At 49.8% G+C, this 15,141-nt stretch overlaps 1 protein-coding gene across 3 annotated transcripts in view; it reads right to left on the reverse strand.

Annotated features, from left to right (window-relative positions):
* Positions 1-14,937, reverse strand: part of KCNH4 (potassium voltage-gated channel subfamily H member 4) — a 110,970-nt gene extending 96,033 nt beyond the window's left edge. For all 3 annotated transcript variants that reach the window (XM_060256110.1, XM_060256109.1, XM_060256111.1), the window contains exon 1: positions 14,832-14,937. In XM_060256110.1, the coding sequence (XP_060112093.1) occupies positions 14,832-14,907 (76 nt within the window). In that variant the 5' untranslated portion in view covers positions 14,908-14,937. The remainder of the gene's footprint in view (positions 1-14,831) is intronic.
* Positions 14,938-15,141: the final 204 nt, after the last annotated feature.

Here is a 15,141-nt window from a genome sequence, read left to right on the forward strand (position 1 = left end):
GCTATCCAGATCAGGGCCAGAGGTGAATTGTCCAAAAAAGCAGTCCAAGAGTAAGCCAAGCTGAATGGCCACCATGACACTAACAGAGGCCCCTGAGGTCAGGCCTAGCCAGCAGTGGTGGGCATGGGTGAGATGATACCAGCCACCATCAGCAGCAAGGTCTAAGCTGGGAAGGAAGGAAGGAAGGAAGGAAGGAAGGAAGGAAGGAAGGAAGGAAGGAAGGAAGGGAGGGAGGGAGGGAGGGAGGGAGGGAGGAGATGGGGAGGGAGAAGTAGAAAGAAAGCAACTTTAAATGCATTGGATGGAAGGAAGGGAGGGAGGAAAGATGGAAGTGACGGAGGGAGGGAGGGAAAGAAGGAAATAGATCAGGAAGAAGGGAGCGGTAGAAAGAAAGCAATTTTAACTTTAAATGCATTGTCCAAACACCCAGCTGGCTTAGCTTGAAGAAGTGATTTAAAGAGAGAAATGCCTCCTCCAAGCCAGCCAGTGGAGTGGTGGGGGCTTTGAGAGTGTGAAAGAGCCACATGGCGGCTCCAGAGCTGCAGTTTGGCCACCCCTGACTTAGAGTCTAAACCAGAGGTCTTTTTTTTTTTTGACATAATAGTTTTTTATTTTCTTTGTATCAATATCGATAATACACCCACTTCCTCAACTTACAGTCACATAATATATACACGTTGTTAACATAAGTAAAGTTGATTAAGCTTCCTTGAGGAGGAAGTCAACGGCTTCTATCTTAACAAAAAATATTTAACTTTGAGTCATTACAAAACATTACAAATACATAACTTTTTATCTGCTCTCTAAAATTGAAAACAAATTATAGGTACAACAAATCATTTTTAGATAATTTTTAAATAATCATTATTTTTAAATTTTTTCAGTTTTTTCAGTTTTGCCAGTGATAGAAATACTTTCTTTTTTCTGATACCATTCATAAAACTTGCCCCAGTTTCTGACAGCGTCATCTTTAGACTCTCCTTTTAGCATATTTGAAAGTACATCCATCTCGGCGGCATCCAAGACTTTTTCGATAACTTCACTCAGGTTCGGACCCCTCTCCTGACGCCAATATTTAGCATACACTATCCTTGCCGCAGAGGTCTTGAACTCATTTGTTATGTGAGTTGAATCAGACATAAATGTCACTCTGGGTCATATGTGCCATAAACTGTAAGGCCAGTACTGGAGATACAAACTTTATAAAGGACCCAGGCAAACCCAACTGACAATATTGGGTTTGGGCTTGTTTTGTAAAAAAAGCCCAGTAGGAACTCATTTGTATATTAGGCCACACCTCCTGATAGCACCATTGTTTCACACAGGGCTTGTTTGTAGAAAAAGCCCAGCAGGAACTCATTTGCACATTAGGCCACATCCCCTGACACCAAGCCAGCTGGAACTGTGTTCCTGCTCAAAGAAAAAAAAAGCCTCGGTTTTCACTCAAATACAAGCACGCCTAAAACATTACCACGCTTACAGTATTTCCTCACTGTATCTCTCATCATCATCACATTTTATTTGTATCCCGCCCTCCCCGCCGAAGCGGCTCAGGGTGGCTAACAACAAGAATTTAATACATACATTGTACAATATATAACATTTTAAACTACAATTGATTAAAATCTATTAAAATTCTAAAAACAATGACATCTCTGATATCCGCCCTCCCATTTCCACTGCCAGTTACTCATTAGCACTGGGACAGTATATAGGGACATCCTGCACAGCTTCTGTTCTCTGGCAATAAAGGTAATGACCAGCTGCTCGCGGGATGGCTAAGAGCCCAGGGCAGGCCAGTTCTAGCCTGCAGGCCATCTTTTTGACACCTTCGCTCTAAACAGAACGTGCTGCGGATTTGGGTCAGCGCACCTTTCCCCTCTACCAAAGGGGCTGGAAAGTGCCGCCACAGCCCTTAGAACGGAGTGAGGGAGCTGTCCTTGGTGCTGATCTCACACCCTCCTTGCGTTAAGTGGGAACCAGGCCGAATTCTTCAGCAACACAGGGAGTGTAAAAATACCTCCAGGATAATGGAGACTCTCACAAGTAGAGATCCCCTTTTAAACACAAGACACCCATAAACGTGGACCCAGCACCCATTCCTAGCCTTGGATGAATGACATGGAGTGCAATCCAGATTTATATCAGCCGAGACACCCACAGCCAGTGTGGGAGGAGGAACAAGCTCTTCCCTTCAAGTCCAGCAAAAAAAACCCCCCTTACACCAGTTTTTTAAGTGTGCACTCTTATCTGGGAGAACCGGGTTTGATTCCCCACTCCTCCACTTGCAGCTGCTGGAATGGCCTTGGGTCAGCCATAGCTCTTGCAGGAGTTGTCCTTGAAAGGGCAGCTGCTGTGAGAGCCCTCTCAGCCCCACCCACAACACAGGGTGTCTGTTGAGGGGGGAGAAGATAGAGGAGATTGTAAGCCGCTCTGAGTCTGATTCAGAGAGAAGGGCAGGGTAAGAATCTGCAGGGCAGGGTAAGAATCTTCTTATTATTATTTCTCCAGGTATTTAGTCCAGATCACTTTGGATCCTGGGAGGACTAAGGAAAGAGGGGGACAGAGGAATTGGGGGTGGGGCTAAGTTTTATTATGCAAGCTTGGCAGCTTTGAAGGAAAATGCTAAATTAGTTTTCATTGATCTTTCTGGAAGCATTTAAATCCTCCTTCCCATCCCCCACCCCCGAAATCCTCTTAAGGGAAAATCCTCCAGCTACAATATGGCATTTCAGTTTGTTTTTTGAAAAAAAAGATATGATTACCACACCTTTCTTTCCCACCCATCTATTCTTTCCCAGGCTGGGGGGTGGGGGGAGTACACACACACATACTTATGTATATAAAAGGTAAAGGTAGTCCCCTGTGCAAGCACCAGTCGTTTCTGACTCTGGGGTGATGTCACATCACGACGTTTTCACAGCAGACTTTTTACGGGGTGGTTTGCCATTGCCTTCCCCAGTCACCCACACTTTCCCCCCAGCAAGCTGGGTACTTATTTGACCGACCTCAGAAGGATGGAAGGCTGAGTCAACCTTGAGCTGGCTACCTGAACCCAGCTTCTGCTGGGATCAAACTCAGGTCGTGAGCAGAGCTTAGGATCGCAGTACTGCAGCTTTACGGGGCTCTTACTTATGTATATAGGGGATAGGGGGACAGAGACAGAGCGTGCAAGGCTTAATTTGAAGCAAGACCCCAGAACAAGAACTTATTTGGAATGTCAAGGCTATGAGAAAAGTGCAAATTGAAAGACAACCCCCCACCCTCCAGCATGCACAGAATACATTCCAGATACCACAGGGTATCCACAGTGTCTTCCTGATCCTATTTTAGGAATTAGGAGTTTTAAAAACCCCTGAAACCCACCATCTCTCCTTTTTAACCCTTCATTGTGCGGGGTTCATACCTACCTAGAGGCTCTTCCCTTAGCTCAGACTAAGAGAGCAGGAGTCCAGTAGCATCTTAATGACTAACAAAATTTGTGGCAGGAGATGAGCTTTCGTGAGTCACTGCTCACTTCTTCAAATATAGCCAGAATGTGAAATTGCTCTACTCTCCCATTATAAGGACAGATGGACACACATTCTAGCTGTATTTGAAGAAGTGAGCAGTCATTCATGAAAACTCCTCCGCTGCCACAAATTTTGTAGTCTTTACGGTGCTATTGGATTCTTGCTCTCTTCTGCTGCTGCAGACACACATGGTTACCTATCTTGATCTACCTCGGATGGAGAGGCTTTGTTTTCTTACTGATGAGCATGAAAAAACAATGCTTGGGAGCAGTGCGCTTACTCTTGTTGCATCCCATGTTCTACATCTAAGCCATAAAAGGAGTAGTGTGGAGCTTCAGATGGACTGAACCCTCTGCCCATTACATCAGACGTGAGATCCTCATGCGCTGGGAGTACGTGACAATGAAAGAGGAGAAAAATTCCTTTGGCGCATGCTCAGGAGCACTCTTTCTTATGACTTTAAATAATTTCAGATTGTGCCTTAGAATTCTAAAGAGCTTCTAACGGGGAGGCAGGGGAGTTGTGGCATACCCAAATCGTTGGCTGAGACCAGGGCTTTTTTTGTAGCAGGAACTTATTTGCATATTAGGCCAACCCTCCAAGAGCTTACAGGGCTCTTAGTACAGGGCCCACTCATGGCCAGTGCATGGGAGTAGGCCAAGTAGGTGGCCACCAAGGGTGCCAACTGGCCTAGGGGGCACTGGCAGGTGCCCCCTCTCCCCATGTGCAGCCTGTGTGCTCCTTGAAGCCTGCCTTCCCCAATGGAACTGCAGGTGCTGCCCGGTCAGTTTTGCATTCCCTGGGTCTGTTACAAACCCAGGAAACATGAAAGTGGATGGTGCCTGTACAGTGCACTCTTTGGAGCCCGGCATGGATAAATTAAACACCTGAAAAAGAACCAATTACAATTTCTAAAAATTGGCTCCCGTTGAAGTTGTATGCTGCCACTCATCCTTCTTATTATACTTTAACAGAGCCATGGGATGGTAGAGCATCTTTCTCGCATGCACAAGGTCTTTTCACTGGCACCCCCAACAAAAAGGATCAAATAGAAATGGTCATGTGAAGGTCTTGTCCCTGGCACCTATGGCTATAAAGATCAAGTAGAAATGGTCATGTGAAGGTCTTGTCCCTGGCACCTATGGCTATAAGGATCAAGTAGAAATGGTCATGTGAAGGTCTTGTCCCTAACACCTACAGCTAAAAGGATCGAGTAGAAATGGTCATGTGAAGGTCTTGTCCCTAACACCTACAGCTAAAAGGATCGAGTAGAAATGGTCATGTGAAGGTCTTGTCCCTAACACCTACAGCTAAAAGGATCGAGTAGAAATGGTCATGTGAAGGTCTTGTCCCTAACACCTACAGCTAAAAGGATCGAGGAGAAATGGTCATGTGAAGGTCTTGTCTCTGGCACCTCCAGCTAAAAGGATCAAGTAGAAATGGTCATGTGAAGGTCTTGTTCCTGGCACCTACAGCTAAAAGCATCAAGTAGAAATGGTCATGTGAAGATCTTGTCCCTGGCACCTACAGCTAAAAGATCGAGAAGAAATGGTCATGTGAAGGTCTTGTCCCTGGCTCTCTCTCTCTCTCTCTCGGCTTGACTTCGCGAACGAAGATTTAAGAAAGGTGCAGTAGTCCACGTCTGCTGCAGGCTCGCTGGTGGCTGACAAGACCAATGTGGGACAGGCAGGTCCGGCCACAGTGGCTGCAGGGAAAAGTCTGATTTGGGGTTGGTGCTGTAGCAGTGCGATTCTTCCTCAATCTCCTTTTGTCCTCAAGACCAACTATGCGTGCGTTCTCAAAGGAAGAGACAGCCTGGTGGACGGTGTGTCTCCATGCTTTGCGATCTGAGGCTAGGTCAGACCACTGGTGATGGTTGATGCGACAGGTACCAAGGGATTTCTTCAAGGAGTCCTTGTACCTCTTCTTTTGTGCCCCTCTATTTCGATGGCCAGTGGAAAGTTCGCCATACAGGGCAATCTTGGGAAGGCGGTGGTTTTCCATCCTGGAAATACGCCCTGCCCAGCACAGCTGCATCTTCAACAGCAGTGCCTCAATGCTTGTAACCTCCGCCCGCTTGAGGACTTCAGTGTTGGTCACAAAGTCACTCCAGTGGATGTTGAGGATGTTGCGAAGGCAGCGCTGATGAAAGCGCTCAAGGAGTCGCAGGTGATGACGATATAAAACCCACGATTTGGAGCCGTAGATGAGGGTTGTCATCACAACCGCTTTGTAAAAATTGATCTTTGTGCCTTTTTTCAGATGCTTGTTGCTCCACACTCTTTTATGCAGTCGGCCAAATGCACAGTTTGCCTTTGCCAGCCTATTGTCAATCTCCTTGTCGATCTTGGCGTCTGAGGAGATGATGCACCCCAGGTAGCTGAACTGCTGGACTGTCTTCAAAACTGATTCACGCACAGTGATGCAAGGAGGGTGATAATCTTCCTGGGGTGCAGGCTAGTGGAGAACTTCTGTCTTCTTCAGACTAACTTCTAGGCCGAATAGCTTGGCAGCCTCTGCAAAGCAGGACGTCATATGCTGCAGAGCTGATACCGAGTGGGAGACGAGTGCAGCATCATCAGCAAACAGTAGCTCTCGGATAAGTTTTTTCCATTGTCTTGGAGTGAGCCTTTAGTTGCCTCAGGTTGAACAGGCTGCCATCGGTGCGATAGCGGATGTAGACACCATCCGTCATCATCTAAATCTACTGCGGCTCTTTGAAGCATCATGCTAAAGAAGATCGTAAAGAGAGTTGGCGCGAGAACACAGCCTTGCTTTACACCTGTGCCTATTGGGAAGGGCTCCGAGAGATCGTTGCAGTGTCTGACTTGGCCTCACTGGTCTTCATGTAGCTGGATGATCATGCTGAGGAACCTTGGGGGACATCCTAAACGTTCCAAGATTTGCCACAGGCCTTTCCTGCTAATGGTATCGAAAGCTTTGGTAAGGTCGACAAAAGTCACATATAGACCCTTGTTCTGTTCCCTGCATTTCTCTTGGAGCTGCCTGAGAACAAATACCATGTCGGTGGTGCTCCTGTTAGCTCTGAAGCCGCACTGGCTCTCTGGGAGGAGTTCTTCTGCAATGGTGGGCACCAGTCTGTTCAGGAGTATTCTAGCAAGGATTTTACCTGCAATGGAGAGCAGGGTTATCCCCCGGTAGTTGGAGCAGTCTGACTTTTCCCCTTGTTCTTGTGTAGAGTAATGATGATTGCATCGCAAAAGTCCTGTGGTAGTTTGCCTTGTTCCCAGCAGGTGACAAGTACTTTGTGAAGTGTGCTATGTAGTATTATGCCCCCATGCTTCCAGATCTCTGGTGGGATTCCATCAACTCCCGCTGCCTTGCCACTTTTCAGTTTCTTGATGGCTTTAACAGTCTCTTCTAGGGTGGGGATCTCATCCAACTCTGTTTCCACTGGTTGAAGTGGGGTGAGGTGGATTGCTGAATCCTGAACTACGCGATTGGCACTGAAGAGAACCTGAAAATACTCTGACCACCGGTTCAGTATAGATGCCTTGTCTGTGAGGAGCACTTGGCCATCTGCACTACGCAAGGGACTCTGAGCCTGATATGATGGACCATATACTGCCTTCAGGGCTTCGTAGAACCCTCTTAAATCACCAGTGTCTGCACACAGCTGGGTTCTCTCTGCAAGCTTGGTCCACCACTCGTTCTGAATGTCTCGAAGCTTGCGCTGGAGGTTTCTACATGCAGCGCGAAAGGTTGCTTTTTTCCTGGGACAGGAGGGCTGAGCAAGATGTGCTTGGTAGGCAAATCTCTTTTTCGCCAGTAATTCTTGGATCTCTTGATTGTTCTCGTCAAACCAGTCCTTGTTCTTCCTTGTGGAGAACCTGAGGACTTCTTCAGAGGTCAACAGGATGGTAGTTTTTAGGTGTTCCCAGAGTGCTTCTGGAGAAGGGTCTGTGGGGCAACTGGGGTCCTCAATTCTTGTCTGGAGTTTTGCCTGGAAGGCAGCTTTAACTTCAGCTGACTGAAGTCTGCCAACCTGAAACTTCCTCCGGGGGATACCGCCTCTCCTGGGTGTAGATTTAAAGTGAAGACGGAGATTGCAGCGTACAAGACGATGATCCATATGACATTCTGCACTGGGCATTACTCGGGTGTGTAAGACATCTCGAAGGTCTCTCTGGCGCACCAGAATGTAGTCAATAAGGTGCCAATGCTTGGACCATGGGTGCATCCAGGTTGTCTTCAGACTGTTCTTCTGCTGGAAGATAGTGTTGGTGATGGTGAACTGATGCTCCGTGCAGAATTCTAGCAGGAGGTGCCCGTTATCATTGCAGTTGCCAATGCTGTGTTTGCCAAGTACTCCTTTCCAGGCTTCCGAGTCTTTACCTATTCTGGCATTGAAGTCCTCCAAGGATGATCACCTTGTCCTCTATAGGGGTCTTCCGTACGAGGTTGCGTAGATCAGCATAGAACTTGTTCTTTTCTGCAGGATCTGCTTGAAGGGTTGGGGCATACACACTGAAGAGTGTTGCATGCTGCTTGTTTTGAAGTGGGAGGTGCATGGACATGATGCGATCTGAGTGACCTGTTGGCAGGTTTTCAAGTTTAGAGGCAATGGAGTTCCTGACCATGAAGCCAACGCCAAAAAGGCGGCTCTCAGCCTTTGACTTACCCGACCAGTAGACGGTATAGCCAACACCGTGTTCTTGAAGACTACCTTCCTCAGGGAAACGGACCTCACCGAGAGCTACTATGTCGATATTCAACCTGAGAAGTTCGTGGGCAACTAGAGCAGAGCGTCGTTCAGGGCGACCACTGTCTACTGTGTCAAGCATGGTTCTGATGTTCCAACACGCAAGCTTTAGTCTTTGCACACTTTGTGAGGCAGGTGCATGCCTTTTCCTTTGTTGTTATTTTTCAACCGCAAGTAAGGATGCCCGTTGACCACGGCTAGCCAACTGCGGGGGGAGGAGACAAGCTTTGTTTAGGCCACCTTTTCTAGGCCCCTCTCCATACAGAGCAAGCAGTGCTGTCCCTAAATAAGGCTGCTTGGTGGTTCAGGGTGCTGCCGAAAAATGCTTTCGTCTCCGGGTCAGCATCAGGTGACCAATACCCTGAACCACCTACATGCAGGATCGGGACTGCGGCTTCCAGTGGCATCTTCCACCTGCCGTTTCGCCCCTTGCCTATTGCTGCAGGACTTGGTATGTTGTGGGTTGTCGATGTGGATACCCTTCAGGCCTGCGCAGAGGAATTTTTAGGTGAAGCGCAGTGTGCACAGTACTGGCTCCACCCTTTCACCTTGGGGTCATCTGGCATGGCCCAGTAAGCCGGGACGCCGGCAGCGAGTCCTCCAGGTGGTAGGTGTTACATTAACGAGCTCTGTCTGCCCGGGCTTGATGTTAGAGTTTTCCTTCTCTTGGCTGACGAGGTTGGTGAGCCCAGCCTGCCCATCCGGTTATACCGCCGGACATTCGATGGCACCATGACGTGGCAAACTCTGTGAAAAAATGGGGGGGGACCAGCGAGAAGGTGTTGCCACGGATGCAGTAATGTAGGAGAGGCCATTGCAGTGACCATCTGCCAGGCATAGCCAGACAGTGACCACGCAGCGTTCACTACACCGGGAAAGGAGAGGCGATGTATTGCGCATACATTTTCCCTGGGGGGGCTGGACACCCAGAGGGAGCCCCCCCCCAACCCCCCCTGTCCCTGGCACCTACAGCTAAAAGGATCAAGTAGAAATGGTCATGTGAAGGTCTTGTCTATAGCACCAACAGCTAAAAGGATCGAGTAGAAATGGTCATGTGAAGGCCCTTGTCCCTGGCACCTACTGCTAAAAGGATTGAGAAGAAATGGTCATGTGAAAGTCTTGTCTATAGCACCAACAGCTAAAAGGATCGAGTAGAAATGGTCATGTGAAGGCCTTGTCCCTGGCACCTACTGCTAAAAGGATTGAGAAGAAATGGTCATGTGAAAGTCTTGTCTATAGCACCTACAGCTAAAAGGATCGAGTAGAAATGGTCATGTGAAGGCCTTGTCCCTAACACCTACAGCTAAGAGAATCGAGTAGAAATGGTCACGTGAAGGTCTTGTCCCTGGCACCTACAGCTAAAAGGATCGAGTAGAAATGGTCACGTGAAGGTCTTGTCCCTGGCACCTACAGCTAAGAGAATCGAGTAGAAATGGTCATGTGAAGGCCTTGTCCCTGGCACCTACAGCTAAAAGGATCGAGTAGTATTCTCACAATCTTTATTGCTTAATCTCACTTAAAAAAAAATTAAAATAAAAAACTGTTTCTTAAAAATGTGAATAGTTTCAAGTTTCTACAATTCTCTGTTTTTTTAAAAAAAATTGGAGGGGGTGCGCTAATGGGCAGCTCGCCTAGGGTGCCAAAAACCCTAGCACCAGCCCTGGACCCACTGTAAATTCCAGGAAGATTGGCTACATCAGGGATGTGTGGCCTAATATGCCAAAGAGTTCCTGCTACCAAAAGAAAATAGCCCTGGCTGAGACTAAATACATCCCATCATTGACTTCAGGTGTCAGCTCAGAAGTCAATCAGTTAGCTTTTAAAAGGCAAAGTCATCTCTAAAGAATTTCTGGAACAAGAAGAATGCTGGGGATGTGGGCATAATGCTTTTTAAAAATTGGCATAACCTTTTAATTGACAGAACCTTCTAATTGATATAACCTTTAATTGGCATAACCTTTTAATTGCGGGAGGGACACTGGTTCAGTGGTAGACCAGCTGCTTGGTAAGCAGACGGTCTCAGGTTCAATCCCCGGCATCTCCAACTAAAAAGGGTCCAGGCAAATAGGCGTGAAAAACCTCAGCTTGAGACCTTGGAGAGCCACTGCCAGTCTGAGTAGACAATACTGACTTTGATGAACTGAGGGTCTTATTCAGTATAAGGCAGATTTATATGTTCATACATTCAACCTTTACAACAGTCTTATAAGGTAAGCCAGCATCATAAACCCCCATAGGTTCCGAGTCATCATTCTGGGATGTTCCTCCTGAATGAACTTAAGGAAAATTCACAGGAACTCCACAACGGAGAAGAGGCTTATCCAAGAGAGAGGTAATTATGCTAGTTCGTTTCAGTGGGGCGTGATCCGAACTCCCAGCAGACTGTGCCTGTCAGCTTCACTTACATAGATACCCATCCACAGCTTTTAGGGTTGCCAATCCCCAGGTGGGGGCAGGGGATCCCCCAATTTGGAAGCCCTCCCTCTGCTTCAGGATCATCAGAAAGGGGGGGGGGAGGGAAATGTCTGCTGGGCATTCCATTATTCCTTATGGAGATCGATTCCCATGGGGTATAATGCAAAATTGATCCTCGTGGGTATCTGGGGCTCCAGACAAGACCGGATCTACATGTTTTTTGAGGGGGGGGGCAAAATTATGGGTCATTCTATCTTATGGTCCCATAGAATACAATGGACTCCATACTCAATTTGGTGCCCCCTCTCCATCAGCGCCCGGGGCAAGTACCCCCCCCCTGCCCCTCCCTATATCCAGCCCTGGCTCCGGGGAGGCTGTTTGCTGAGGTAGAGGCACCAAATTTGCAGCATCGCATATGGAGCCTCTCCTCAAAACACTTCCCAAGTTTCAAAGAGATTGGACCAGGGGATCCAATTCTATGAGCCCCCCAAGAAGGTACCCCTAATCCTCCATGATTTCCTATGGAAGGAAGGCATTCGAAAGGAGCGAAGTCCCTTTCAATGTGATGACCAAAACTTCTTTTGGAGTTCAATCATGCTTGTCACATCCTTGCTCCTGGCTCCACCCCCCAAATCCCCAGATATTTCCCGAGTCAGACTTGGCAACCCTGCTTTTCTTCCCTAGCAGGGATCAACACCGGTTACACCTTTCTCATTTCCTCCATTTTATCCTCACAACAACCCTGTGAAGTAGGCTAGTATGAGAGAGTGACTGACCCCAGGTCATCCGGAGTGTTTCTACAGCTCAAGGTCACCCAGCGTGTTCCTGAAACCTGGTCTCCGAGATTCTAGTCCCACACTCTAACCGCCACCCCATGCTGTCTCCAAGATCAGAATGGCACCAAGAATTTATCTGCAATCTCTGGCAACTACCAGACGAGGGACCCGGATGCTTGGGAAGGGACGAAGAGAAAGGAAGAATCCCCAGTTTTTAACTTACATCAAGGGTTCATCAGTCCAAAAAAGTCTCCTGTACATAATTCTAGCTCCATTAAAATATAAACAAACTGTATACTGAAGTCTGTTTGACATGCTCCTCTTTCCTCCTCCTCAGGGGTGGAATTCTAGCAGGAGCTCCTTTGCATATTAGGCCCCACCCCACTGATGTAGCCACTCCTCCAAGAGCTTACAAAAAAGAGCCTTGTAAGCTCTTGGAAGATTGGGGTGTGGCCTAATATGCAAAGGAGCTCCTGCTAGAATCCCACCCCTGCCTCTCCTAAAGATTGCTCCATCAATGCACCAGTACTTTCCAGAAGCAAAGAGAGAAATCCCTGCCTCCAAGGGTCTTACAATGTTGACAATAGGGAAGGAAAAGGGGAGGGGGACAAAGGGAAGAAACCAGGGTATCTAAGACCCAAAGGGGGTCTTGTGTTCATTGTTCCCTTTAAGCTGAGTTAGTGTGAGCTCACTCACAGTGTTTTAGCCTCCAGCTCACACATTTTTTTTTCCTTAGCTCAGGAAAAAAGGCCCCGGAGTGCACTAATTTATGCAGTAACTCACCGCTTTAATGCCAGTGGCTCACGAAATAGAATTTTCAATCACCAGGCTCCACCGCTTAGAGGGAGCATTGCTTGTGTCATGCAAGAAGACTGCCAAATTTATGGCGGCAAAAGCAATTATGAATCAGTATCTGTTTCATGAGAGGCAGGAAATGCGTCCTCAAGCAGCCCAGGGGTGTGTGTGTGTGTCAACAATCAAATGAAAAAAGCAATGCCATTGCAAACAGGTAAAAACATCTCTATGCAAAGCCAAAATATACACAATCTAAGCAATGACAACAGTGTCTTACAGGTACTCCTGCAATCTTGCAGGGTTTGCTCAGCAAACCCTGGTGCTGAAAGAGGAGGCCATAATCACCGCTGAGCACTTAGGGAATCGCGCTGAGCTTCCTGATGGCTTCATATTGAACAGTGTTATGCCAGAAACTCCCTTGGAAGTTCTTCTATAGCAGAGCGGTGTCAGGGGAGGACTGACAGATCCTCCCCGCGTTTCAGTCTACTAGGACACAAAGACGTCTCATATTTGTGGGGCGTGGGGGCTTACACATGATGGGGGGGGGTCTCCTCTGTACATGCTCAGAAGCACGGTCCTCTCTTCTTGCTTCAAGGCTAAGCCCATTTTAACTGGCGTTCAACTTGAACCTCTGTTGTATACCTGATAATGTTTTTTGCCAAGTTAGATCTGGTCCAGACCCATAGCTACAGTGGGGCCTGGGGAGGGGGGTGGTTAGGCCCATCCTTTCAGCCCCCCCTTCCAACTGTACGGCCCCTCCTTTGGAGGGCCTCCAATCTGTCCCCTTGGCTCACCGCCGCTCTCAACAAGTAGTAGCGTTGCTGTTGGACTTTTCGCTTTTTTCTCTCCCTTTCCCTAACACAGCGTGCAGAGCAAAAGGGGGGGGGGGGAGAGAGTGAAGAGGTCTCTGTCTCTCTGTGAGAGGGACACATAAAAAGGGGGTGGGGGAGCAGACAGAGCTGCTGTGACTACCCAGGCGAAGGGGAGTTAGTTTGTGGGGACGCAAGGCGGCTGACAGTGCCGAGAGCCCAGGGCTGCCAAACCGGGTGCCCCCCTCCCCGGTCCCCTCAAACAACAAATCCTACTGTGGGTCCCACCAAACATGAAATCCTGGCTACCGCCCTGATAGTCTGGTCACTGACCCTATAATAACAACACTGAAAGCTAAGTCCAGCACTGGGTGCGTGGAAGGCCAAAGATGCCAACTTTGCACGATGGGTCGACCCAGAAGTCCTCCTTTAAGTTATCCCACCCACCCACCCAGCCAGGTCTTTTCGTCCTTTTTGAACAGAACTTCAGCAGGGCCGGCAAAGAAGAAATGAAATCTCACTGCCCGGGTGAAATCTCACTCAGAGAGGCTGGAGAGAGGGCAGATCTCCCCCAGCAAAGGCAGGGTCCCAACAGCAGATGATAGAGCAGGAGTGGCCAAAGTGTGGCTCTTTCACACATGTTGTGTGCCTCTCGAAGCCCCCACCACCCCACTGGCTAGCTTGGGTGTGAAGGCATTTCTCACTTTAAATCGCTTCGCCAAGCCAGCTGGCGGCTTGGAAAAGAAGACATGTAGACATTGGATTTATATTCCACCCTCCCCTCCAAATCTCAGAGTCTCAGAATGGTCACAATCTCCTCTACCTTCCTCCCCCACAACAGACACCCTGTGAGGTGGGTGGGGCTGAGAGGGCTCTCACAGCAGCTGCCTTTTCAAGGACAAGTCCTGCCAGAGCTATGGCTGACCCAAGGCCCTTCCAGCAGCTGCAAGCGGAGGAGTGGGGAATCAAACCCGGTTCTCCCAGATAAGAGTCCGCACACTTAACCACTTCACCAAACTGGCTCTCATTTAAAGTTAAATTCATTGAAAGTTAAAGTTGCTTTCCCCCCCCCCCACCTCTCTCTCTCGCTGTCCTCCTGGCTCTCAAACATCTGACATTTATTCTGTGTGGCTCTTACGTTAAGCAAGTTTGGCCACCCCTGCCAGAGAGAAAGCAGCCTTTCCGCCCCTCCCGCTCCCAAAGACGGAGCCTCTCAGTCCCGGGGGGGTGGGGGTGGGGAGGGTGGAGAGGCTGGAAGAAAGGAGTCCGGGAAGGATCAGGCTGCCCCCAGCCCGGAATGGCTTGCGTTCATCAGCCGGCTCCGCAAGACAAAGAGAGTCTCTCTTTGTTACCTCCAGGGACGGAGAGGGGGGGGGGGCATGTAGGAGACGGGAGGAGAGGCAGGCAACGAACGCCCAAGGGGGCAGGTGGGGCGAGGAGCCAAGGGAGGGATCCTGACGGCTCCGGGTTTAGGGGCAGGTGTGTCCCCCTTCCCGCTTTGCGCACCTGCAAGGCTTCCCCGGGTTGGGGGGGGGGGACCCAGCTCTCCAACGGCGTCGGGGGGGGGGTGTCTCCCGCCCCTCCAAGCCCCGGACTGCGCCGCTCCCCTCCCCAAGAAGTGGGGGGAGAGACGGAGGGCGCCCCCTCCCCGCCAAGCCAGCCGTGCGCCCATCCCCGGGGCGTCTGGGCGCACGGTCCTCAAGGGGGAGCCGAACTTTGGTAGGGCCCTGGGGGGCTGGGCTGGGCTGGGGGGCACGAGCGCCCCTCCCCTCCCCTCCCCTCCCCGAGTGGCCCCACTTACGTGTCCCGTCGAACCTGTTGGCGATGTTGTCCAGGAAGGTGTTCTGCGGCGCCAGCAAGCCTTTCATCACCGGCATGGCGGCGCCACCATCGGCGCCCCCCGCCCCCGCCCCCGCCCCGCAGCCAGGCAGCCCAGGGGCTCGAGGCGAAGGCGCGCGAGGAGGCCGGCTGCGGCGGGCGCACGGCGAGGAGGAGCAGGAGGAGGCAGCCGCCGCCCGAGCCGCCCCTGCCCGCCTGCCCGCCTGCCTGCCTCCTGCCCGCCGCCGCTGGCAGCGCTCAGCCCCGCGCCGCCGCAGGGGGAGGGAGGGGAG

The sequence above is a fragment of the Heteronotia binoei genome, chromosome 15, assembly GCF_032191835.1.
Source record: "Heteronotia binoei isolate CCM8104 ecotype False Entrance Well chromosome 15, APGP_CSIRO_Hbin_v1, whole genome shotgun sequence".
In the NCBI taxonomy this organism is placed as follows: domain Eukaryota; kingdom Metazoa; phylum Chordata; class Lepidosauria; order Squamata; family Gekkonidae; genus Heteronotia; species Heteronotia binoei.